The sequence below is a fragment of the Orbicella faveolata genome, unplaced genomic scaffold, assembly GCF_042242905.1.
Source record: "Orbicella faveolata isolate gen_17 unplaced genomic scaffold, um_ofav_v1 contig_48, whole genome shotgun sequence".
Classification (NCBI taxonomy): Eukaryota; Metazoa; Cnidaria; class Anthozoa; order Scleractinia; family Merulinidae; genus Orbicella; species Orbicella faveolata.
Window position 1 is genome coordinate 1,986,298 of NW_028301578.1, and position 26,020 is coordinate 2,012,317.

At 39.2% G+C, this 26,020-nt stretch overlaps 1 protein-coding gene and 3 non-coding genes across 4 annotated transcripts; all 4 read right to left on the reverse strand.

The window, feature by feature from the left end:
- Positions 1-6,975: 6,975 nt before the first annotated feature.
- Positions 6,976-7,048, reverse strand: Trnar-acg (transfer RNA arginine (anticodon ACG)). Its single transcript has one exon. It is a non-coding gene; the product is annotated as a tRNA-Arg (tRNA).
- A 2,639-nt stretch (positions 7,049-9,687) lies between these two features.
- Positions 9,688-23,888, reverse strand: LOC149095906 (uncharacterized). The gene is made up of 8 exons (XM_089281102.1): positions 23,586-23,888; positions 19,805-19,969; positions 18,916-19,055; positions 14,854-14,995; positions 13,853-14,023; positions 13,037-13,216; positions 12,651-12,710; positions 9,688-11,056 (listed from the first exon to the last, which is right to left on the reverse strand). The coding sequence occupies exons 1-8, from the start codon at positions 23,665-23,667 to the stop codon at positions 10,956-10,958; spliced, it is 1,041 nt and encodes a 346-aa protein (XP_089137228.1). The 5' UTR covers positions 23,668-23,888; the 3' UTR covers positions 9,688-10,955.
- A 1,031-nt stretch (positions 23,889-24,919) lies between these two features.
- Positions 24,920-24,992, reverse strand: Trnar-acg (transfer RNA arginine (anticodon ACG)). Its single transcript has one exon. It is a non-coding gene; the product is annotated as a tRNA-Arg (tRNA).
- A 264-nt stretch (positions 24,993-25,256) lies between these two features.
- Positions 25,257-25,330, reverse strand: Trnar-acg (transfer RNA arginine (anticodon ACG)). Its single transcript has one exon. It is a non-coding gene; the product is annotated as a tRNA-Arg (tRNA).
- Positions 25,331-26,020: the final 690 nt, after the last annotated feature.

The following is a 26,020-nucleotide window of genomic DNA, read 5'->3' on the forward strand; positions in this document are numbered from 1 at the left end:
AAAAACCAGACAAATTCTTAATTTCGCGGCAAGGGTCGAAAATTCGATTTCGCTCATATTCCTATGTAGATAGGCTAGGGCATGACAAAAACTACTGGATAGTTTTTTTGGCAAAATATCCTTTAATTTCAAAGAAATATGCAAATTACCTAATTCCGTTAAAATCGTCATTTGACGCATCATTTTATTAAACAAGTTTGAGAGCCTCGCATGCACAACCACATCATTCTTCCGTCTATAAAACACTGAAATATTTTTGTGCAATGTTTAATTGTGTACTGGGTCGATTTTAGGGAATGTTGCGGTTTTTGTTGGGTGCAAAATAATTAAATTTCGAAGACATGTATTTCACTCACTTAAAAGTACTTCATTAAAAATAATTGATTTTCACCATGTGCGAAATCTTCAAACGGATTAAGCTTCTGGTGGTTGAGTCGCAGAAGGATGGTCTACATATTCCTGTAAAAATTTATTTGGGCAAATGATCGCGAGCGACGCGAGAGCTTTTCAAACAGTACGTTAAAAATGCGGATATTTGACCATCCGTCGTCAAATTTCAATTTACGGGTTAGACATATATTTTAGCACGCGCCACATGTCTTGAGCTATATTAAGTCGAAATAGACACAGAGCTGATAATTTCGAAATGTTCTAACCTTATTTGCCGTAAAAGGTAGGTCCAAAAGCCGATTTGACGTGTTTCTGTCACCATTCGTCGCACATAAAGCAGAAGTTTGCTTTTGTTTACACAACGTCCGATGTACATCGCCAACTGTCAGCTTATTTAATGGTCGAATACCACGAATCTATGACCCTCTTTCGACACATATGATCACCACTGCATCTAAGTCAAAAACGGCTGAGTGATTTGTAGATAGTTGCTTGCTTTGCACTGCACCAAAATATTACGTTTGATCATCGTTTGATCTATTCAGGGGCACCCAACGGATCGTTTCGGTAAATTATCTGTTCGGAAGGCCTTTAATCCCCTCTGATTTTCTTGAGAGAATTGGCACCTCGAACTTTCGTGATATGAGAAATTTAATGTCTGTTGTTTTCGGACTGTTGAAAATGTCGTTTTGAGTACCGAAAAAAGGTCAGCTATCATTTTCGGAAAGGCGATAAGACCTAAGGTTTTCGGGAAATGGACAAAAAAGCCCTAATAAATGCGAGAATACTCAAGTTCCCCTAGAATATCCGAACAGATAAAATTTTTTTAGTGCAACCTAAAATTAACCTACAGAGCTTTAAAAGTACTCCAGATAGCCTAAAACAGCATCTAACAGCATTAGAGAGAAAACGGTCGTTGGGTGCCCCTGTCTATTGCTGTTCGAATCCTTGCTTCCAGCGGTTCCTTGTTTGTTGGTCACGCAATGCTGTCATCCCATTTTAGGGGGTAGGGGTAGGACAATTTCTATCCTAATACGTAAGGCTCCGTAAGGCTTGGAACCACAGGGAGCACACAATCTTGTTTAGTAGGAAGAGATTAAATTAAGCAATGAAAAGAATGAATAGTTAACCATTACCCGTACACGCCATGCGTAAATACTGTAACGCTAAACTCGTACCTAGGTCTTTTCGCGCTTTGCAATTATTTTTGGTTTACATATAATACAGTGGGCTACTCTCGGGGGGAGATTGGAGGTGGCCGCTTAATAGAGGTTGGCCGCTTAATAGAGGTTGGTGTACCTTGAATATTTTTTCACTATCAGGAGTGATTTACATGCTATTGCGCTGGAGATTTTTCAGTTCTGTGCCAATAATGGTATAGAGTTAGAGGTCCAGTGGATCCCTCGCACTGAAATTGAGAGAGCCGATTATATTAGCCGAATCATTGATTTAGATGATTGGCAGATTTCAGTCGATTGTTTCATGTCTTTAGTGGAAAGATGGGGGGTACATTCAGTGGATTGTTTTGCTAGTTATTATAATAAGAAGGTTGGCAAGTTTTTCTCTAGATTTTGGAACCCAGGTTGTAGCGGGGTGGATTTTTTCGCGCAAAGTTTGGAAGGCGAAAATTGCCTTGTTGTCCCTCCTGCAAGCCTGATTGCTAGAGCTATTCATCATTTGCACGTTTCTAAGGCCATTGCCACTATAGTCGTGCCCTTTTGGCCGTCGTCATATTTCTGGCCCATTATTTCTAGAAAATTGTCTAGATTTGTAGTAGATTGTAAGTGTTGTGGTGCTACCGCTTTAGAGCAAGGGCGTAACACCAATTCGTTTTTGGGTAGTGATAGGTTCACTGGGTTCATCTTGGTTGTTCGTATGAAGTTTTCTTAAGTCCCTATAGCTTTATTTACATGGGACGCTTGTCCATGTATTTTTCAGTGGATAAGAGGCACTGGCCTGATTTGGTGTTATTACAATGTTTTTTTTTTTTTTTTTTTTTTTTTGTGGATAAGAGGCATTGGCCTGAGTTTGGTATTGTCACAATGTTTTTTGTGGATAGAGGCACTGGCCGGCATTGGTATTATTACAATGTTTTTGTGTAGGCGCTTGCCGTTTTGTCGTGTTCAAGCAGAAATATTTTTGCAGCATGTGAGTGTTTTCAGTGACGGTTCATATTTTCTGTTATTTCTTTTGTTTTCTCGTTACAGACGTTTCTCTCAGACCACGGTTGGAGGTGCATACCGGTTAGTGTAAAGCCAGAGAGCTTATTTCGACTTTACTGAAGTCTAAAGCGGATTCTACAACGAAGAGATATAAGAAAGAGATTTTGAAGTTTATTGAATATTGTAATTTTTCCGGGGTTCGGCCGGTGTCTCCATTTCCTGTTACGTTTATGGTTCCTTATCTTTTTAAGGTTTATAAGACTTCTAGCTCATATGCTTCTTTAGTTATGACTCACGCAGCTCTTAAGTGGTTTCACTCTTCGGTCCAAGTAACAGCGCCAATCCGTTGGATAGTTCTATTTGTCATAATTTGTTGGAGGCTGATAGGCGTGATAAGCCAGTTAGTGTTAAAAAGGCGCCTACATCCGCTGAGATTATTAAGAGTATTATTGATAAGTTTGCTGGTCCTTCTGCTAATCTTAAGAACATACGTGTTGCTTGTATCTCCTCGTTAGGCTTTGCGGGTTTTTTTTTGTTATGATGAACTTAGTAACATCGCGCCCGCGCATCTTGAATAATTTCCTGATCATCTTAGAGTGTCTGTTCCCAGGGCTAAAAATGACATTTATCGCGAGGGTAATTATGTTTATATTATGAGGTTAACTAGCGTGTATTGCCCGGTTGCACTTTTAGAAAGGTATATTTCCATGTGTAATATTGAACTTTCCAGTTCAGTTGCTCTTTTCCGTCCGGTAAGATTATTTAAGTCCACCAATTCTTACAAGTTATATGGAGTTAAATTATCATATACCAGATGTGAGGAAATCATTAAAAAGTGCCTTAAGGAAATAGGGGTGGATCATAAATTGTACGGTCTTCATAGTTTAAGGTCTGGTGGAGCCGCCTCTGCCGTTAGTTATAATCCTAATCTTTCAGAAAGAGTACTCGAGCTTCACGGACGGTGGAAGTCCGATACTGCAAAAGATATGTATATTCTTGAAGATGTTTCTAAGCGTTTACAAGTAACTAGGCAGCTTGGCTTATAAATTAGTATTTATTTAGGCCGATGCAGTTTATTTGTGTTACACATACATGCATACATACATACACTTTATTTAAGCTCGAATTTCAGAGTAGCTTGACAAGCTAATATTTCCGAGAAATTATTATGATTGTTGGAGTGAATCTTGAATAAACGTCAGTTGTTGGACTGCCTGAGCATCCAACCATCAATTTATTGTATTTATTTATCTATGTTTTTAAGAGGAAAATAATTTACGTTCCGTTGAGCGTAGCGAATTAGAACGTACGTAATATATCAAACACGAGAGACAGTGTTTCATCAGGATATCCAAACACCGAGAAGACAGTTAAAAATACGACGCGCAGCGGAGTATTTTTGACGAAATTCGAGGTGTCTGGATAGCCGATGAAACACGGTCTCGAGTGTTTGATATATCTTCAATCGTCAAAGTCTATGCTAATTAAGACCGGGTATCGAAACCACCGTCACGGTCATGATTAATGAGTTTGACAAGTAGTTAGCAAGACAACTTGGGTGCAGCCTTGCCGACGTTCCTTGTAAATGTCGCACGCACTTTTGCCACGAGATTAGAGGGTTAATACTATACCACGACAAGTATAACATCTAGAAAATTCTTGAACGCCTTTTAATAAAACTAGTCTAGCCTGAGTTAGTAAGTACCCCCGAGGCAGTACAAAATAATTAATAAACGACAAACGACGCAAACTTTAAAATATATAAACAATGAAATACCTCCTAGGTACATCTAATTAATGGCGTAAGTCTTGCTACTACAGGATCGTAAAAAACTCGAGTGTGTATTTTAAAAGAAATCGTTAATTAGCCCTTTCCAGCTCCAGATATTAACCTTATAAGATCGGAAACTCCTGAATGGTGATGCACGAATGTTAAAGGAAGCATTTCGACAACAGTGAACTAAGATAGGAAGACCATCAGAATTGATAATGGTTGGATAGGAGACAGAACTTTATGTGTATCTCAGGCACCCTAAAGAAACGATTACAACCACGCCTGTAAACGAGTGTACCTCGCGTGTCTCTTCAGTTTCAGCACTGCAGTCTAAAATAAGTATTGTTAAGACCGGGATTTATCTCGATAAGTCTCTGTGCTAATATTGGATTGTCTGAAGTATTTCACACATTTCCTGCGACAAAAGCTGTTAGAAAGCGAAGTTAACAACAAGTCTACTGTATCTAGCTGTGGTTGAGATCAGAGATATATATTTTACGGATGGAGAAATTAGAGCATTAAGCACAGTTGAAGTTGGTTAACGTAAAAGAGTACAAACAAGATTATAAATTTTCTCTTGTAAATCTTGATGATTGGCTTTGTCCTTTTAGTGAAAGGCTCCGGCTTTTTTTACAAAAGGTAGACCCTGCTGTGTCGCAACACGTCCCTTACCGTGTCGAACAAGTCGACTTTCATTCTGGGCTCTCAATCAAAACTGTAATATAATGGCGTCCACAAACGACAATTGGAAATAATTTCGAAATACAATTATGCTAAAACGATAATGTGGGTCTAAGCAGCAAGGTTAGCTAAGAAATTTAAAAGATGTGACAGCAGAATATTGCACTGTAGGCTAATCGGGCTATCGAAAAATTTTCCTGAAAAGAAAATCAATTGCTATTAATATGAAACCTTGAACGAGTTCACTAATGCTAGAAATTGTTTTGCAAATACGGGCATTTGTCGCCCAAATTGGTGTTTCGGTTTATAAAACTGTCTGAGCTGCTGAAAGTGCTCGTATTTTGCTTAGTGCATCAGTGTTAATGAACCATGCATGCAAAATGATCTCACTGCACGAATACCGAAATTATTTAACCGTTGGTATCGCACGTCAAGACCAGATAAAAAAAGGCGTCCTATTCGGCACAAGTTCAACCAAGCACCGTAAATAATGTAAAACTATTAAAACCCAGCGGAATAAAGAAAAAACTGGCCTTTACTGATAAGATCGCAAAGTTAATTGTTAAGATTCATTGTTATTATTGCGTATTGACCAAGAAAGTCAATTGAAGATATTTACCTTCTGGATGAGCAATGACAAGTCCTTTTATGGTTAAAGCAAAGCAGATAAATGCGTATATACTCGTCTCTAACAGCATCATTGTGGCCTATAAGAGTTTTGCAACGGACATATGTCGTTCAGACGCTTGTCAGTGATATTTTGTCCACCGATATGTTTCGTCAACTTAGCTATGCGTGATGACTCAGAACTTGTGAATGCATTTAAATGGTTTACGTCATTTCCAGAATACGTTTTGGCACGTTTTGGTACCAAAAAAAAAAAAAAAAATTAGCAAGCTCTGGTTCAAAGGTAGGCGTATTGAAACAAAAAAAAAATGGGTCCTTATGGGCCTAACTTTGTTAAAAAATTTCACACTCCTTGATCGACTCTAGAATGTTGTCAGACACGCTAACTGTAACATACATTTAATCACCGTGCCCCTAAGAAAATTTATAATATATTTTTAGATATAACACGATCATTCTAAAAGCAGCAAAAAAAACTAAGCCTGGTTTTCACTACGACATAAGCACAAGCATAAGCATAATAGTAGTGAGGATACCACCAATACAAGCATAAGCACAAGCAAATTAAAACGAAACAAAAGTTTCTGTTTTTCTTGTGCTTTCTCTTATGCTTATGTCACATGTGACCGCGCTGCTGAAAGCATAAACATAAGCATAAGCGAAAGCCCGCCATCTTAAAAGCTTGTTTTACTGTATCGAGGTGAGGAGGAGCGGAACCGAAAATAAAGCAATTATCATTTCTGTGCATGCCCACGTGATCATGCTTGTGTCGCGACACAAGCATCGTGGGCGTCTTCACTGCCGTTATGCGAATGCGTGGGCTGAACCAGGGTTTACAGAGCAGAATACAGTGCTAAATAACTAAAGCGACAGTATGACGTGTCAAAACCCATTAATTAATGGGTCATTAATCTGAATTCTGGCTCTTTATTAGCTCTTTTTTAAGGTGGCCCTGAATGTATCTTACCATTGTTGATCTCAATTTGATAAGGTATAGTGGGTCACCGAGCTCGTTCAAGTTAAAGATACTTAAAGCTAGAATTAAGGTTTTTGTGACCAGAACTGTTATGTCCATGGTAAAATACAGCGTTTGAAAAGAACAATTACATGTTATTTTACATGTTACTTTATTCATTCCTTGATAATGGCGTCATGAGGTCGCCGATACATCGGGACATTGGATCCTTAGGTTTTAATTGCTTGTGTATTTTTAAAGCATTATTTTAAAATAATTACATGTTCGATGCTATTTAATGAAGACCGATCAAATGGTAAACAGTGGCTGTAAAGACCTACAAAGTCTTATTTCTGGAGGGTGTTGCTCACTGTAAGAAAAATAGTCGACCCCGCCAGGATTCGAACCTGGAATCCCCTGATTCGTAGTCAGATGCCTTATCCATTGGGCCACGGGGCCGGACATAGTACAATTAATGTTTTTTTTAATTTATATCTGATGTTAACAATTGTTTATACGCTTTGATCACTGAAAAAAGAGACTTTTTGGCTGAGAGCAGTTATTCAAAACTAAAATGAAGAGTATATTTTTATCCCGGTTAATGCTTAAAAGGGAAAACTAACTATTCGAAAAATAACGACTACACTTTTATTATGAATGACTCGGATATTTCGAGTGCATTTAAATTTTTATACCTGACGGGAAAAAAAATCGACCCCGCTAGGATTCGAACCTGGAATCTCCTGAATCGTAGTCAGATGCCTTATCCTTATTATGGTCCGTCACAAACCCAGCAGGTAAAGCGGCTAACTTAGTTTTTATTTGTCTCATGTTAGCAATGGCCCTTTTCGCGGTTAACGTTTTTCATTTGCTTTAAAACAAGATCATTCCAGATCGACTCAGTCAGGAACGTTGCTAGACATGCTAGATACGCACATACATGTAATGTTCAAGGTATTAAGTCTGGTTTTAAAAACCACAGGAGAAGGATAAAATATTTTTGAACTATAGCACGATATATTTCAAATCCGGCAAATAGCACATTTACAAAATAGAATATAAAGCTGAAGAACGAAAGCAAGAGTATAACCAGCCGAAACCCTAAATTAATCGGAATTTTAATTAGCCCAATACATTGTATATTAATTTATAAACAATTAAGGTGTATTTGAATCTCTTTTGAAGAACTTTCTAGGCCTTGCTTTAAGTTGTATCGTATCATGCTGATCACAATTCGATAGTGAATACTGGTGAAACAAAGCGTTTGAAAGAACAACTACCTATTTGATGCCATCAATGAAGGCCAATCAACTGGTAAAAGTGGTTGTAAAGACCCACCAAAGAATTAGTTCTGGAAGTTGCTGTACGCTGTTGTGAGCCACCTTAACAATTTATGATAAAATTATTATTAATTCTTGATTCTGTCAGGATTAACTGTTTCTATTGGAGAGATCCGACGGCAAAGCGTGAGGTGTGAAAAGATGAGTACTCTTCAAGGTGGGCTTCGATTAATATAACCTTAACATTCCAAACACTGTATAACGTGACATTATTGGAAACAGATTCACCACAAACTTTGCTTTATATGAATTTTTAGACGAATTGTCTCCCTTATCATACGGTAGAGTGAGGTCAAGATTTGTTTCCCTAACATCAACGTGCCAAGGTAAGCTATTTACAGGCACTACTTTTCTATTACTAAGAAGAATTCCAAAAACGATTATGGAAGTCACTTTAAATATGCTGTTCAAGTCATCTGCAAAAAGATCTGTGCAAATCAGACTGTGCTGTGTCTTAAAGCAAGAATGACCACAAATGGGACTCTGAATATACATGCCCATCTACAAGTATGGAAAGTCACTTGGGTGGTCTTCTTCACCCAGTAAAAAGACACTAAAGAGCTTACTCAAAAACAGTGCCGAGGCATATTACACAATGTTAGCTGTACATGTGGTACACAAGGTGGAAAGTAAAAGAACAGACATCAGTTAACCAAGTTACTGTCATTGATATAGTTAACATATTAAATAAATAACCCTAATTTATCCTCGGTCAGTTTACAAAGCATAAAGGCTAGTGGACTAAGTAATTCAATGTCAGTAACAAATGATTCAAGTCGGTCAAATATAACAAGGTTAAAAACCCTAACTGGCTGAAGGCAAACCAGTTGGCTATTTACAAGCTTGGCCAAGGAGTTGAACTTGGGTCTGCTGAAATACTCAGCCACGCTTATTGTTTTGAGATAATTATGTGATGTGAGCTGCGCAGTCCAAGAACTGTTACTGGACATATGGTCAATGTGTCATTTGTAAACAACAAGGCATAGTATTTGTAGTATTGCAATTAGCAGAAACTGCCAATAATGTGACCTGCTCGGAACGCTGAGATAGTCCTAAGTTAATTTACTTAGTACCGTGTGGAAGCATGGCGAATGTCCACCACAGTTACTGTAAAATCTTGCTGTTTACCATTAAAAACATTAGGGGTAAAAAATATAAATTTGTGTTGAAGTAAGTGATGTCAAGTTGTTTTACTCTATTGAGTGCACACTCACAATGATAACATTACACAAATGACTATTGATCAAGGTTTGACTAGATCAACTGCTGTAGATTATTGGGTTGACATTTAAGCCCATAACACATGTTAAAGCAGAGTATGCTTGGTGGTCCCTAATGTTATGGATGAACTTGCCTATTGCTCACTAAGCTGGCACAATTCAAATAAACTAACAAGTTACACACAGGCAGCAGATGACTCAAAACGTAATGACAGCCCTGCATAACACTCTGCACTATCTGAGAGTGCCTCACTAGTTTGTTTTCATACAATTTGAGTGTGTTTGCATCCCGATTTCAACACTCACGTATTCGGGCATTGCGTAAATTTTTCGGGTCCGCAGTCCGAAGATGCCCGTACGGCTATGCACAACATAAAGGTGAGAAAAAACTTTCATGCGCCGGAAAATTGCCCACCCACACCCTACCCCATTCAAAACTAATGGTCCAAACCACCTACCTCGTGTTTTCCTCAACGCGTATTCGATGCATTTCCTGTCGTTCCTCTATATGTACGTTACAACGTGTGCTCTCTGTGCGTTTTTGTTTTTGTGTTTACATTACATAGAAATCAATAATTTGTAGAGATTTGAAATCCCATTTGATGTTCAACTGCATGTTAGAGACTATATTTCATCGTACGTGTTGATTTTATGCAAGAGAATAAGGACTACAAACTCAGTATTCACTTTTTTTTATTCATGAACATTCTTAAATAACTTAACATAAACTACGTCTGTTCACGTATAATTAAGCTGAATAACATATGAACCTGAGTAACAAAACTGAAGACAACGGCAGTATTTTCTAGTTAAGGTTGAACTTCGCTAACTCGAACTCTAAAGGGAGACAAAAAATGATTCCAGATGTAACCGATAGTAAGTGACTAAAAAAGTATATGCAAGGGAAATTATTTGAGTCAAATTAGTTGGGAGTTCCAAGCAACCAAGTTCGATATAACGAGGTTCTATTGCAATTTTAATACAAAATCGCCCATTTGAGCATTGTCAACTCGGTTATCTCGGAAAAGTTCTTTTGCTTTTTCTATGTCAACCTTTAGCCAAATTCACACTTGGATTTCCTGGAAACTTTACCAGGAGATTTCCCTACCCATTTGTTCCCGTTTCGAAATTTTCGGATTTTTTGGTTGATTGGCCTATGGAAAGCGCTTACTTTGTTTATCACTTACATTCATGATCGCTCCACTGTGATCAAATGTAAAATATTGGTTCATGCTTTTGGCTGGGCGTCTATCAAGTTATCGACGCTCAAGTTTGACAGCACTGTCAGACCAGACGCCAGAGATGCAATTTTGTTCCCAGGGCTTCTTCCCATTTCTATGTCAGAAAATCCCTGGGAACTAGATTGTGGCGATGCCTCGGGTAAGTCTTAATACCCTGTACCACTTATGCATTTCAAACGCCTGCGTCCATCCATAACTCGATAGACCCAAGTTAAACATGAAACAATTTTTAACATATACAATTCGAGGAACAGCTACCGTTATTGGCAAATCTTCGTTGATGCATTCTAGAAAAGTCTGCAATTTTAATAATTCAATCAAAAAATTTCACACGCGATCGAGATTCCCCCAAAGTTTCGTCCGCGGTGGCGGTCTGTCTTAAATAAAGTCGTAGGAAAGTAGTAAAACCATTTTTTTTTTATCAGCGTACTTGTTCAGTTTTACATTTAAAACTGTAACCAAAGAAAACACTGGTAAAAATATAGGAAAAATGCATAAATTTACAGCCATATCAAAACGGTCCTTGAGTACGCTATATAACTGAACTCTTTTTCATCTCTGACCCTTACCTGTTGTGTTCATATCTCTTGTGCGTCACACAGATTATAGTCACTGAAATGACGATAACAAGGGTCAAAGCCACCGCTAACAGCAACATAGGAATAACTAAAGCAAAAACAACAACAACAAAAAAAAGAACAGCAGACTCGATTACACATGGTTAGGTCGGCTCATGCCAATCCACCGTAGGAAAAAAGATGGCGGCTGTACATTTTACCAAAATGCCTTGCGAACCTAACACAGCCTACAGGGCACAAAGAAAGCCCAAATTTTACAATATTTGTCCCTGTACTAAGGACATTGAGTAGCTTAGTTTTGAAGATTTTATAACGTTTTTGGACGTTTTTATGAACGTTGTTAAGGGTTTTCGTGCGCTAAGAGCTATGGGTAAATGTACCAGTCGCCATCTTTTTTCCCACGGAGGATTGTTACCGCGCATCTTTACTGCACACGCAGTTCGTATCGCAACGTCACATCACGTTGTACAACAAGCGCACGCTAAGGAAGACATCTGTCCGTGAGAAGTTACTAATATATCGAATTTTTTGTTCTCGTGTGACCATAGTTTTCTTGGAATTTGGAGGGGCAAGTTATTATGTGTTCTTTGCCAAGGCCTATTCTACCTCGACGAACGACATCAACTAATATATAGATTTAGGCCAGCCCAAAAGCGTAGCTCCTGGGCCAAGTTTTTCAAAGCCCGATTAAGCTAACCCAGAAAAAGGTAGAATTTTGATGTGAGTTTTGTAACTTTGTGGTGAGGTTTCTGTATATTGTTTGGCCTTCTGTTTTGAGTTTTAATAATCACCATATACACAAAACAAAACAGCAAAACACATTTGTATAAAAGAAAAAGTTATAATTCGATTAACTTTTAATCCTGGGTTAGCGTAAACCGGCTTCCGAGCAATTCTGCCCTGTTTCCAACAAGCTAACCCAATATGAGCCCGCGATCCAATCGATAACCAGCGCTTGGTCAGCGGTCAACTTCAAGAAAACACGTGACCTCGTGGAGCTGTAAACCTGAACCCGCGATGTGGTCACGTGATAATGGTGAGCGGACACCTTGTATTGACAGGTGTCAATTGATCATAACATGAATGTCCAATATCAAGGAAGTACACGGTAAACCAAGGCTGCATGTCTCTTTCAGCCTATTATTTGGAGTATGGCCGCCATGTTGGGCAACTCCGCCGTCGCCGTCGTCGTCGTCGTGCGTACGCGCCCACAAGCAATACCGCTAGCCATGATAACCATGAGAAAATTAACTCGTGGGTTTCCTTTTCTTTCCCATATGAATATGGGGCTCCGCTTGGCGGCCCTTCGGGCCACCGGAGCTCCGGTACAAAAGGTTACTTCGTGGACTTAGTTGTGTTGAATTGAGTACGTATACCTGATCTTAATTTTACCAATGCAGCTTCTTCAATTCCTGGTAGTCGACGTGTGTTAAGATCGTCTCAAAATAGCAAAAGCTTCTAAAAACGCAAGGTCTTCAATGAGACTTACTTCAAAACGAACGAGCACGCCGGCGACCCCCCATATTGTTTTTCTTTTCAGCCAAAGTTGATCTTTGCCTTACTGCGCATGCGTGGAAAGTGAAAAAAGTTATATGTACGTAGGAACATTTTGGCCGCGAACGTTCTTAATAAGAAAATTATTTGAAATCTGCTACGCCTGCGATTAAAGCGATGTAACTTACAGTATTTATTTTTGTCTTTCCCGTCGTCTGATGAGCGTGCTACGGTGTCGGCAGGGTCCCCTAGAAAATTAACATCGAAACGTTAACATAATCTTCCTGTATAACTACCAACTATGGCAAAAGAAACGAGAATTTGTATTTATAGAAAAAAATATCCCGTCGCGGTTATTTCCCCTTTTGATAGACTACCAGTAAATTGTACTATATCTTAGGCTACAATTTTGAGTGGCTTTCAAATCAGCTGTCAGAATGAGCGTTTGCAAACAGCCATCTGACATTGATGACATGGGAGAAGCATAAGGTATTTTCTGCTAAATATTTGGCTAATATGCCATTTCAATCACTCAACAACTCTGCAAAGAAAAGCTGAAAAAAGCAACATTTACCTTGCGGATTGCAATCTACTGTGAAGCAGGTTCGAACGTTTACGGAAGAGCTACTCTCACAAAGTTTCCCGCCATGCATAGGGGATGGATTAGTGCAAGTTCGTTGGCGTAACTCGAATCCAGTCCCACAGGAGACACTGCATCGAGTCCAGTTCGACCAGTTAGAAAAACCGCCATCAACTATCAATAAAATGAGAAAGTAATGTAAAACAAGAAGCCTTCACACTGAACTAGCGGGTACTTTGTTGCTGAGCGAAAACTTTATGTAACGTTGCACCGTATTATAATATTCATTTAATATTTATGTACGGTACCCGGAATAGCTCTGTCCAAACCACCGCCCCACCAAAACGAGATGATAAAAGTCTTTTCTTTCGTACTTAACAACAACAAAAAAAGAGATAGCTTTTAAACAGACTGGCGTCTTGTAGTGTCTAACCCAAGAATTTTGGCTTTATTAAATAACAATCAACAATATATTTTGTTGAGAATGGCACATCCATTATCCTACGTGTGCGGGGTATTGAGTATTGAGTATTGGGTACCGACAATTAAGTGTTGGTACGTAAGATAATAGTTGCGCCATTGCATTTTAAATAGCTTTTCGCGAGTATGCAATGTAGTCTCCAGTGAATTGAGAGGCCCTGTCCTAATCAGAGTGCGACCTCAAAACAGTGCGGTTTCTCCCGGTTTCTCACGGGCATCAGCCGTATACCAAGCGCGTTTTCATAAGCAAGCTAGAGAGTACGTAACCTCGTACGCGCAATTTCTTTAACACATATGAAAGGAATATGAGAGTAAGGGTGGAATACGCACCTGGGCATGATGTTCCTACACACTCCTTGATCTGGATTGATTCTCCGATGCAGTCTTTACCGCCATTAGCCGGAGCAGGATCAGAACACGTTCTGTAGCGAACGCTGGTCCCTTTACCACATGAACTGGAACAATAAGTCCAATTTGACCAAGGAGTATAGCCTCCATCCACTAAGGAAAATTGTTAACAGTTGATCATTTGCCACAAAAATATTAATCTTGTGCTCGATAAAACAAACGTAGTTAAGAAAAACATTTAAACCGGCAATGATTACGTCTCTTAGGCCCCATCCACACTGCGCCGGAGAAATTGGAAAACGCAGCTTTATTCCTACGGTTGGGCCTTTCGTCCACACTAATCCGTTAAGTAAACGGAGCTTTGAGAAAACCCGCTCTTCAAGCAAGAAGGATTTGAAAAGGCCAGGCTTCCCGTTTTATTAAACGGAGGTTTTCGAAAAAGGTGACGTCACAATAATCTGATTTCCCTGCCCGAGGTCAAATCCAAAATGGCCGGTTATTGTTGCGTTTTTAAATGTCTCTGGCGTAGTGTTAACGAAAAACATTTGACGCGCTTTCAAATCGGGAGAGTGAAAACGCCGTTTCCAAGTTTCCCCGACGTAGTCTGGACGGAGCCTTGTATTAAACAATCGTTGCACCTACTAGTCCTAAACTTGTCAGAATTACCACGCGCTTTATCGAATGATGGCCAGTAAAACCTTAATCAATAGGTTGATTTGCATTCCTAGAATCTTCATCGTTTTGACGCGTTTAATAGCCCTTTTCACGGTTACCTTTGCTCATTTGCATTACAATAAAATCTAGCATGTATGTGAGGCAATTTCGGGCTATTTTGTAGTTTTAGCCCGAAATTGCTTCGCATCCACGTTGGATTACATTGTAATGCAAATGAGAAAAATTAACCGTGAAAAGGGCTATTGCACGACCATCCATTACAAATATATAGTAAGTTTCATTTGCTCTCGATTCGCATATATTCATACCTGGTACACATCCATATAACTCTATCCTCATGCAGATATGACCATTCCATTCAGAAGGATAAAATATTACAGTTTGCATCTTGGTTCCGTTAAGTGGAAAGTACATAATTTCATCTCCATCTAATGGCGTCGGTCGAAATACCTAGAATAGAAAAAATTAACACACACCTTTTCAGCGAGCGGTGTGAAACTTTTCATTTAGTGATGGTTTCTATATTCTCGTTATCCGTGTGCTAATAATAATTTCGGTGAATACTTCGTGATCAGGCAGCGGACGAGGTAGTCTGCGAACAGGCTATCATCGTTGGCGGCACGAGCAAAGCCGTCGGCGAACGAAGAAAGCGTAGTCGGCGAGCGAAGCGAGCCGGTGAGAGTGAAAGCCTTTAATGACGATGTTGTTTTCTGAATGCAGCCCCTCGGAAGGTGCCAAGATTTTGACAACTCGCTAGCTAGATGTGTCCAATAATTAGCCAATAGAAACTGAGAAAAACATGCATCAACAAATATGACAGCAAACTGCACGAGGAGACTTTTAGTTCTTTTAGCTCTAGTTATGCAAATAATACTTGTGTTTTGCCGCTGGCAACGTTAGACAAATCTTTGACATTTTTAATCGCGGCACAATCTAAGCCAAGTGATTTTCTCTCATTTATCTGATCCTGAATTATGCTGGTTAGCATAAGTCACTAACACTACAGTATCTGAAGGTTGTACATGGCGAACTTTCTTGATCGTCATTGCAGTTGCAAACAGTTGAAATATAAACCTTTTACCGCATCCAGTTGGCATAACCGAAAAAAAAAATCCCTTCCCTCTAAAAGACAATTCACAGCTTTACCATGTTCCTGTTTTAGATCGACCACGATATTTGCTTCGAAGAAAAGTTTTTAAAAGAGCTTTCAGGACAAATCCCACACTTGGATTCCTACATGGACGCCACGTTTGTGTTTGATAATCGCTGCTGGTTTTGGTCATATTAATAGGACCTGTCATTTTTCACCAATCAGAATGCTGCGTTCGTGGGCGAACGCGCTGTATTGGGAAAACAGTATGTGCCTTTCGTGCAGGCTCTCATTTTTTTTACCAGGCCCCTCACCGGCTTGCTTCGCTCGCTGACTCATCTCTCGCGACTTTGCTCATGAACTTTGCTCCCGCTGCAACGCACGAGAACCTGGTCGCAGGCTGAAATAACACAACCTAAACAGACCTTACAAACGTGTACGCATTGCGGACCATGTGTCCATTGTACAAAATGACAGTCTATACAGCCAATACAGATACGTGGAGCTCCAGAATTCGAAAGCTATGCGAATGAAGAATGAAGCACCGAAGCTCTACTCACGTTCGTGTTTTAGGGTGCGTTCCTTTGGGGTAATCTGGATCAGGATTAGTGATTCGTGATCACTCAGATCATGGTACATCAAAGGAACCGATGAATCCACTCTGGTCACGGATTTATCGGTGTCTTTTATGCACCATGATCCAAGTGATCTCGGATCACTAATCCTAAGGGACCGTTCATTTTTTATGAGGGAGGGGGGGCTGGTGGGATTTGGGAAGCACTATTTAAAAATCACATGACCCCCCCTCAGCTTACCAATTTTTTCACATGACCCCCCCTTATAGCGGTTATTTTTTGGGATGACCCCCCCCCCCAAAAAAAAAAAATTGAACAAACAATATTTAGATTTCAACTTTTTTAATATTTCTCTATTATCCCCCTACTTCACGTTATTGTGCTCACTATGAAGACAATATTTACAATCCCTATACTACAGAGAGCTGTTGTTTAAAAAACAAATCAAAAGAAGGAGAAGTCAATTTCGGATCTCCTAGTTATGACTCGCCCTGAGCGTGTGGCATTTGGCCTCTCATTGGCATCTTCCTCATCTGAATTGATGAATGCAAGAATGACGTCACTTGAGTCATCTTCTCCCCCAGAGTCAATGGCATCACTGTCATACTCATCATTGTCACTTTCATCCGTTTCACTGCTGTCAGCACTTGCCCTGTTGTCATTTTGTGTCAATGTCCTGGCATTTCTCAGTGTTGGTTGGCCAGCTCTGAGAGGACTCTTCTGCTGCAAGCATGAATGTCTTACAATTGCCTTTACTTTCTCACTCTTGCTGCTTTTGAAATGCTGCTTCAGCCCGAGGTGGTTCAAGTACTTGTTTAGTTCTGGAACACGTAGCGTTTTAAGCTTGATTAGATCTTCGCACAACTCAGTCCAAGGATAATCCTCATATGATTTATCTTTTGCGTCCCTACTTAACTTTGCCTTTTCTTCTGCTCTCTTTTTCCTTTTAAATTCCAGCACTTCAAGATGCTGAAGATAATCCAGCACAAACTTTGATTTGACAATAAACTTATCTGCAAATAGAGCAACGCTCTCTGGGTGAGAGACCCTTGGTTGCCAGTCATCTGGATCACGCCCTTCTTTTGAGGTCTTCTGGTAGGAGAGGTAGTGGTATTCCGGAAGGCAGGAATGGTCAGGAACTGGTTTAAGAAAAAGAAGCAATCTTTCTAAGTGTGGATGGCTGTTCAGAAAGGGCGAGTGAGTTTTCCATGCCAGGGTACCAGTTGAAGCCCAGTGATGGAAGAAAACTGAACTTCTCCATCAAAGAGCACGGAGCAATGGTGGAAAAGTCGAATGTCATATTGAAAGATGTAAAGGAACACGATTCCACACTCTTTCAGTCCAATGGGCTTGCTTTAAAGCAGGGCGAAGAATTTGCCCACAGTTTTAATGCAAAACAGATCAAATATATAGAAGCTAAGTTGACGAAGGTCACGCAGGTCATGGAAGTACTAGAAAATAAGAAGAGCAATTATAACAGCATATTCAAGGGCATACTCAAACAGCACATCAACAAAAGGAGAAGGAAAAAAGAAAACCGCAGAAAGTCAAATGAAAGAAAGAGGAAGCGGACTGAAAACAACGTCCAACGAGTTTATGGAATCTGTGTTGGAAACCCGCTAGGAAATGATCTTCCACAATGCCTTGTGTACCCTCCTAGAGCGGCCGTCCCTGAAGAGTGTATTAAAGTTGAGGATGTTGCCACGTCGTTATTTAGAAGAGATGGGCCATACGTTGCACAGCTCTTGGAAGAGAATTATTTCACCAATGCTGCAAGAAGCAGAATCACCACTAACCTTGAGCAGGAAGTCAGAGATTATGTTTACACCTTCATGTACCCTGAAGAGTACACTCTGACGGAAAGCATTGCTGCTTCTTGCAGCATTGGTGAAAGAGACTCTCATAGCAGCACAAGCGGCGACGAAGAACTCGACGACAGCGAAGATGAAGATGAGTGCCAGTGAAAGTTGCATTCGAAAATAACAGTGTTAAATACTTTGTTTCAGTATCTACAAATGCTTTTTGTCGCCAAACGTTTTTTTAAAGCAGAAGGAAAGTTTGTAATAAATTTGTATCCTGCCTTCTATGTTTATTCTATAGTAATTTTTTTGATATTCAGACATTATGCCATTTTAAAGTTTTACTAAAATATTTCACGTGACCCCCCCTTTTCCCCTTATTTCTTTGGAATGCCCCCCCCTCGAAAGCCATTTTTTTTCGCATGGCCCCCCCCAAATCCCACCAGCCCCCCCCTACCTTATAAAAAATGAACGGTCCCTAATTCAGATCACCCCAAAGCAATGCATTATACTCGAAGACGACACAGATACGCACATGCATGTAAAGCTGCAAACAACACTTGCACACATTGCGGACATATTAAGTGTTTTTTTTTTTTAAAGATTCTAGTCGTCTTGATGTTAAAGTTGCTTTTGTTCAGTAGTTGAATTGCTGAAAGTCACCACTGTTGTAATTCGCTTAGAGATATAACACGAACTTAATCCACCGTCATTCAGCTAAGCAACAATTTTTGTTTAAAGGAATATCCAGTTCTAAAATAGAAGTCAAAGTTCTTCTACAGGTTGTTTAAACACTCCACGCAGACATTATTTTGTCACGACGTCTTACGTGACGTGACAACGTACTGCGCGACGAGTCATGATCAGAAAAATTCTTTGCGTAATCAGTGACAGATTTTCAAGTACCTTTTGATTTTGATCCGTAGGGTAAATTTGCGGCGAGTTCTGATCAGCGTCAGATTTGTACCCCATTTTAAACTTGGTTACAAACTGATTGGTAGAACTTCTTCCTTGGAGCTCAAATCCTGAGAGGTTGGCTGGCTGGTCTGTTTGCGAAAAAAAATATCAGCATAAAGTCGCAAAAAAATAAAACACTTGTCAAACCGCACTGTTGCGCACAATGTTTGTTTTATGCCTTTCGTTTACAGAATTGTTTAAAGTGGATCGTGCTCATGGATCGTGCTCATGCTCAAGTTGGATTGTGCTCATGTCTCCACCAAATGCAACGTGTGCACTTACTTTGGGCACAAAGTTGCCAAGGCAGAATCGCTTTCTGCTTATTCTACAACATTTCGCGGATGAAAGGTCTAACCTCGAGAATCCTCGCTCTTTTCATGCAAGAGCCCCTTCCGAGTACGAAATGCCGTAGAGAGTGGCGACTTCGGCTGAAAATGGTGAACGCTGTGATTCATATAATGCTGTGGCGAGTGCCCGAAGGTTATGATGTTTCTGGTTGGTTAGGAATCTTTCTAGTGTCTCTGAGTGGGATAAGCTTCTCTATCACAGGGTTACTTTATTATTAAATTTGACCTTTAATAGATGGAAAAAGACTCTATGAGAGAGTTAAGTGTCTCTCCCAAGAACACAACACAATAACCCTAGACAGGGCCCGTACCCAGACCGTTCGACCCAGAGTCCAGCTCAGGCCCACCCCTTCCATCAATTCGTTCATAACAGCAATTACAAGAGAGAGCACAAATTATTTTCTGACTACAAACGTAGTTATTGTTTCTGCAATGGTTCACAACTAACAATTAAGTCCTACAAGACAAGTACATACTTCTAGTGTTCTCACCTAAAATGACAGTTAAATACTGTGCTGTGTTGAGAGCATTGGAGCACCAAGCATTGGAACTGTTGAGCACAGCACGATCTTCATCAAAACTGGAGTTTAGCGACGAGGTCACCCTGATCTCGCTTCCAACGACGGAATCTGTGAGTAGGGCTCCACATCCAGGACCTTTAGTAGTGGACCCCAAAATAATAATGTTTAAAAATAGTCACACTATTCATGAGATCAATCGATCAATCAACCAATCAATCAACAAATCAATCAATCAGTCAATCAATCAATCGACAGATCGATCGACCGACCGATCAATCGATCAATCGATCAATAGATCAATCGATCAATAAATCAATCAATCAATCAACCAATCAATCAATCAATTGATCAATCAGTCAATCAAACAGCCTTTATTCAAAGTGGGTGACACTTAATAGTTATAAAATTAATGAACTAGTAGCCATCTTGAAAAAAGCCAAGTAAAAGAAAAAAACATTTACAATTAAAACTAGATATGATTAAAAAGTTCTTAAAAATCAAGAGGAAGAAAAAAGGAGCAAACAATATGTACGATTAAGATTGAAAAAGCTAAGCTAAACTAAAGCTAAAAATAAGATCTTGCTATGTAACTTACTGGCGATCTAAAATAATCATCTAGGAAAGGATTTAACATCCCACCCGTTAAAATGCTTGTACGATACATTCTTTAGAGTATTTACAGATATTAACAGAGATGAAATTACCACAACATCCATCTCAGTGCCTTATAAAAAATAGTTATATAAACATAGTTATATAAACTTAATTTAGATTCTAGTTCTAATTGGTACACATAGCATTCGGTGCATAGCATACGGCATTCAGAGTGCGTTTTTAGCTGTAATTAAACGATAATTGAGAAATAGACACTTACTTCTTTTCTTAACCGTTACACACTTTTTAACTCTACGCAGTCTTCATTAACCATACTTGCCTTCCCCACCCAGCCATACCATATTTTTATAGGTTTTAGTAGTTTGAAGGTATGGAAACAATGGGTGCAACTGCCAACCTCCCCTTCCTCTCTCCCCTTTCCCACCTACCCCGGGATGGAATGCTAGTCCATACCGTATCGCCTGCTATTTCATCAGAATTTTTTACGAGCCTCACAACACTTCGCCAGATATTATTGAAAATGAAATAAATAACATGGCATTGCTATTCAATGTTGCAGAAACCCTTTTCCACTTTTGCAGCGTAATAAAATCCACCAAAACATTGCGCCTAATTTCATATCACAGGTCAGCCATATCGTGAAAGTTGGTTATCCAATCTCTAAGTCACAACAATCTGTTCCTTCTTTCGGCGACTTTTACTCTCTGAGAGCATAAGTTCTAAACGGCTACGGATTGTTTGCCTGCTTAATCCCTCGGTTGGCGTCCCCAGTTTGGTTACTTCAAGTAGTATATCAAACAGTCGAGACAGTGTTTCCTCGGAATATGCAAACACCGAGAACACAGTTGAAAATGCGACGCGCAGCGGAGTATTTTTGACGAAATTCGAGGTGTCTGGATAGCCGATGAAACACTGTCTCGACTGTTTGATATATCTTCAATCGTCAAAGTCTATGCTAATTAAGACCGGGTATCGAAACCACCGTCACGGTCATGATTAATGAGTTTGACAAGTAGTTAGCAAGACAACTTGGGTGCAGCCTTGCCGACGTCCCTTGTAAATGTCGCACGCACTTTTGCCACGAGATTAGAGGGTTAATACTATACCACGACAAGTATAACATCTAGAAAATTCTTGAACGCCTTTTAATAAAACTAGTCTAGCCTGAGTTAGTAAGTACCCCCGAGGCAGTACAAAATAATTAATAAACGACAAACGACGCAAAGTTTAAAATATATAAACAATGAAATACCTCCTAGGTACATTTAATTAATGGCGTAAGTCTTGCTACTGCAGGATCGTAAAAAACTCGAGTGTGTATTTTAAAAGAAATCGTTAATTAGCCCTTTCCAGCTCCAGATATTAACCTTATAAGATCGGAAACTCCTGAATGGTGATGCACGAATGTTAAAGGAAGCATTTCGACAACAGTGAACTAAGATAGGAAGACCATCAGAATTGATAATGGTTGGACAGGAGACAGAACTTTATGTGTATCTCAGGCACCCTAAAGAAACGATTACAACCACGCCTGTAAACGAGTGTACCTCGCGTGTCTCTTCAGTTTCAGCACTGCAGTCTAAAATAAGCATTGTTAAGACCGGGATTTATCTCGATAAGTCTCTGTGCTAATATTGGATTGTCTGAAGTATTTCACACATTTCCTGCGACAAAAGCTGTTAGAAAGCGAAGTTAACAACAAGTCTACTGTATTTAGCTGTGGTTGAGATCAGAGATATATATTTTACGGATGGAGAAATTAGAGCATTAAGCACAGTTGAGGTTGGTTAACGTAAAAGAGTACAAGCAGGATTATAAATTTTCTCTTGTAAATCTTGATTATTGGCTTTTTCCTTTTAGTGAAAGGCTCCGGCTTTTTTTACAAAAGGTAGACCCTGCTGTGTCGCAACACGTCCCTTACCGTGTCGAACAAGTCGACTTTCATTCTGGGCTCTCAATCAAAACTGTAATATAATGGCGTCCACAAACGACAATTGGAAATAATTTCGAAATACAATTATGCTAAAACGATAATGTGGGTCTAAGCAGCAAGGTTAGCCAAGAAATTTAAAAGATGTGACAGCAGAATATTGCACTGTAGGCTAATCGGGCTATCGAAAAATTTTCCTGAAAAGAAAATCAATTGCTATTGATATGAAACCTTGAACGAGTTCACTAATGCTAGAAATTGTTTTGCAAATACGGGCATTTGTCGCCCAAATTGGTGTTTCGGTTTATAAAACTGTCTGAGCTGCTGAAAGTGTTCGTATTTTGCTTAGTGCATCAGTGTTAATGAACCATGCATGCAAAATGATCTCACTGCACGAATTCTTGGTTTTCATGTGACGTAGTCATATTCCAAAATTAGAAATTATCCTTCCTTCTGAGGTTTTAGTTTCATCAGATAAAAGGCCCTGTAGCAACGTGACGTTTGGCAATGTTTTAGCTCGACAGAGTTCTTCTTTTTGTAACAGAGCACTCCAAGCTTTTGCGTTGCGTGACATGAAAATGGCGGCCAGAAAAGACTGTCGCGTAGGTCAAAAGACGAGTTATCGCTTTAGTTTTTGTTAAATAAACGGTGCTTGCACTAGAAGAAGCATTTATTTCAATGTGTCGGAGCACTAGAGTAAATATGTTCGTTTCAATAGCAAAACTCAAGGACGGATGTTTTTGTTATTTTACGGTCGCCATGTTTGTGCCCCTCCGAAGGGCACAAACATGGCGTCTCCATACAAAGCTCTATAAATTTGGATGACACGCTTCTGCGAATAACGGGCGAATGAACAACAGCAGAAACCTGATTCTTGGCGAGGTTGTTTATATAACAATCATCTATCATATCCTAGATTCTTGAATTTATTTATTGAATGGTTACGATTTTTAGTTTTGATCACATGACTGGTGAAAACCAAGAATACCGAAATTATTTCACCGTTGGTATCGCACGTCAAGACCAGATAAAAAAAAGCGTCCTATTCGGCACAAGTTCAACCAAGCACCGTAAATAATGTAAAACTATTAAAACCCAGCGGAATAAAGAAAAAACTGGCTATTACTGATAACATCGCAAAGTTAATTGTTAAGATTCATTGTTATTATTGCGTATTGACCAAGAAAGTCAATTGAAGATATTTACCTTCTGGATGAGCAATGACAAGTCCTTTTATGGTTAAAGCAAAGCAGATAAATGCGTATATACTCGTCTCTAACAGCATCATTGCGGCCTATAAGAGTTTTGCAACGGACATATGTCGTTCAGACGCTTGTCAGTGATATTTTGTCCACCGATATGTTTCGTCAACTTAGCCATGCGTGATGACTCAGAACTTGTGAATGCATTTAAATGGTTTACGTCATTTCCAGAATACGTTTTGGCACGTTTTGGTACCAAAAAAAAAAAAAAAAATTAGGAAGCTCTGGTTCAAAGGTAGGCGTATTGAAACAAAAAAAATGGGTCTTTATGGGCCTAACTTTGTTAAAAAATTTCACACTCCTTGATCGACTCTAGAATGTTGTCAGACCCGCTAACTGTAACATATATTTAATCACCGTGCCCCTAAGAAAATTTATAATATATTTTTAGATATAACACGATTATTCTAAAAGCAGCAAAAAAAACTAAGCCTGGTTTTCACTACGACATAAGCACAAGCATAAGCATAATAGTAGTGAGGATGCCACCAATACAAGCATAAGCACAAGCAAATTAAAACGAAACAAAAGTTTCTGTTTTTCTTGTGCTTGCTCTTATGCTTATGTCACATGTGACCGCGCTGCTGAAAGCATAAACATAAGCATAAGCGAAAGCCCGCCATCTTAAAAGCTTGTTTTACTGTATCGAGGTGAGGAGGAGCGGAACCGGAAATAAAGCAATTATCCATTCTGTGCATGCCCACGTGCTTATGCTTGTGTCGTGGGCGTCTTCACTGCCGTTATGCGAATGCGTGGGCTGAACCAGGGTTTACAGAGCAGAATACAGTGCTAAATAACTAAAGCGACAGTATGACATGTCAAAACCCATTAATTAATAGGTCATTAATCTGAATTCTGGCTCTTTATTAGCTCTTTTTTAAGGTGGCTCTGGATGTATCTTACCATTGTTGATCTCAATTTGATAAGGTATAGTGGGTCACCGAGCTCGTTCAAGTTAAAGATACTTAAAGCTACAGTTAAGGTTTTTGTGACCAGAACTGTTATGTCCATGGTAAAATACAGCGTTTAAAAAGAACAATTACGTGTTATTTTACATGTTACTTTATTCATTCCTTGATAATGGCGTCATGAGGTCGCCGATACATCGGAACATTGGATCCTTAGTTTTTAATTGCTTGTGTATTTTTAAAGCATTATTTTAAAATAATGACATGTTCGATGCTATTTAATGAAGACCGATCAAATGGTAAAAAGTTGCTGTGAAGACCCACTTAAGTCTTATTTCTGGCAGGTGCTGCTCACTGTAGGAGAAAAAATCGACCCCGCCAGGATTCGAACCTGGAATCCCCTGATTCGTAGTCAGATGCCTTATCCATTGGGCCACGGGGCCGGACATAGTACAATTAATGTTTTTTTAAATTTATATCTGATGTTAACAATTATTTATACGCTTTGATCACTGAAAAAAGAGACTTTCTCTTTGCACTTTGGCTGAGAGCAGTTATTCAAAACTAAAATGAAGAGCATATTTCTATCCTGGTTAATGCTTAAAAAGAAAAACCAACTATTCGGAAAATAACGACTACACTTGTATTATGAATGACTCGGATATTTCGAGTGCATTTAAATTTTTATACCTGACGGGAAAAAAAGTCGACCCCGCCAGGATTCGAACCTGGAATCCTCTGATTCGTAGTCAGATGCCTTATCCATTGGGCCACGGGGGCCGTACATATTACGATCCGTCACAAACCCAGCAGGTAAAGCGGCTAACTTAGTTTTTATTTGTCTTATGTTAGCAATGGCCCTTTTCGCGGTTAACGTTTTTCATTTGCTTTAAAACAAGATCATTCCAGACCGACTCAGTCAGGAACTTTGCTACACATGCTAGATACGCACATACATGTAATGTTCAAGGTATTAAGTCTAGTTTTAAAAACCACAGGAGAAGGATAAAATATTTTTGAACTATAGCACGATATAGTTCAAATTCGGCAAATAGAACATTTACAAAATAGAATATAAAGCTGAAGAACGAAAACAAGAGTATAACCAGCCGAAACCCTAAATTAATCGGAATTTTAATTAGCGCAATACATTGTATATTAATTTATAAACAATTAAGGGGTCTTTGAATCTCTTTTGAAGAACTTTCTAGGCCTTGCTTTAAGTTGTATCGTATCATGCTGATCACAATTCGATAGTGAATACTGGTAAAACAAAGCGTTTGAAAGAACAACTACCTATTTGATGCCATCAATGAAGGCCAATCAACTGGTAAAAGTGGTTGTAAAGACCCACCAAAGAATTAGTTCTGGAAGTTGCTGTACGCTGTTGTGAGCAACTTAACAATTTATGATAAAATTATTATTAATTCTTGATTCTGTCACGATTAACTGTTTCTATTGGAGAGATCCG

Excerpts from the sequence above, each read along its gene's own strand:
- LOC149095906 (XM_089281102.1), bottom strand. The coding sequence starts at position 23,667 with ATGATGCTGTTAGAGACGAGTATATACGCATTTATCTGCTTTGCTTTA. Across the intron at positions 19,056-19,804 it reads GTATTTAACTGTCATTTTAG|ACCAGCCAGCCAACCTCTCA; the intron begins GTGAGAACACTA and ends TTTCGCAAACAG. Across the intron at positions 11,057-12,650 it reads GAAAGACAAAAATAAATACT|TTATTCCTATGTTGCTGTTA; the intron begins GTAAGTTACATC and ends TTTTTGCTTTAG.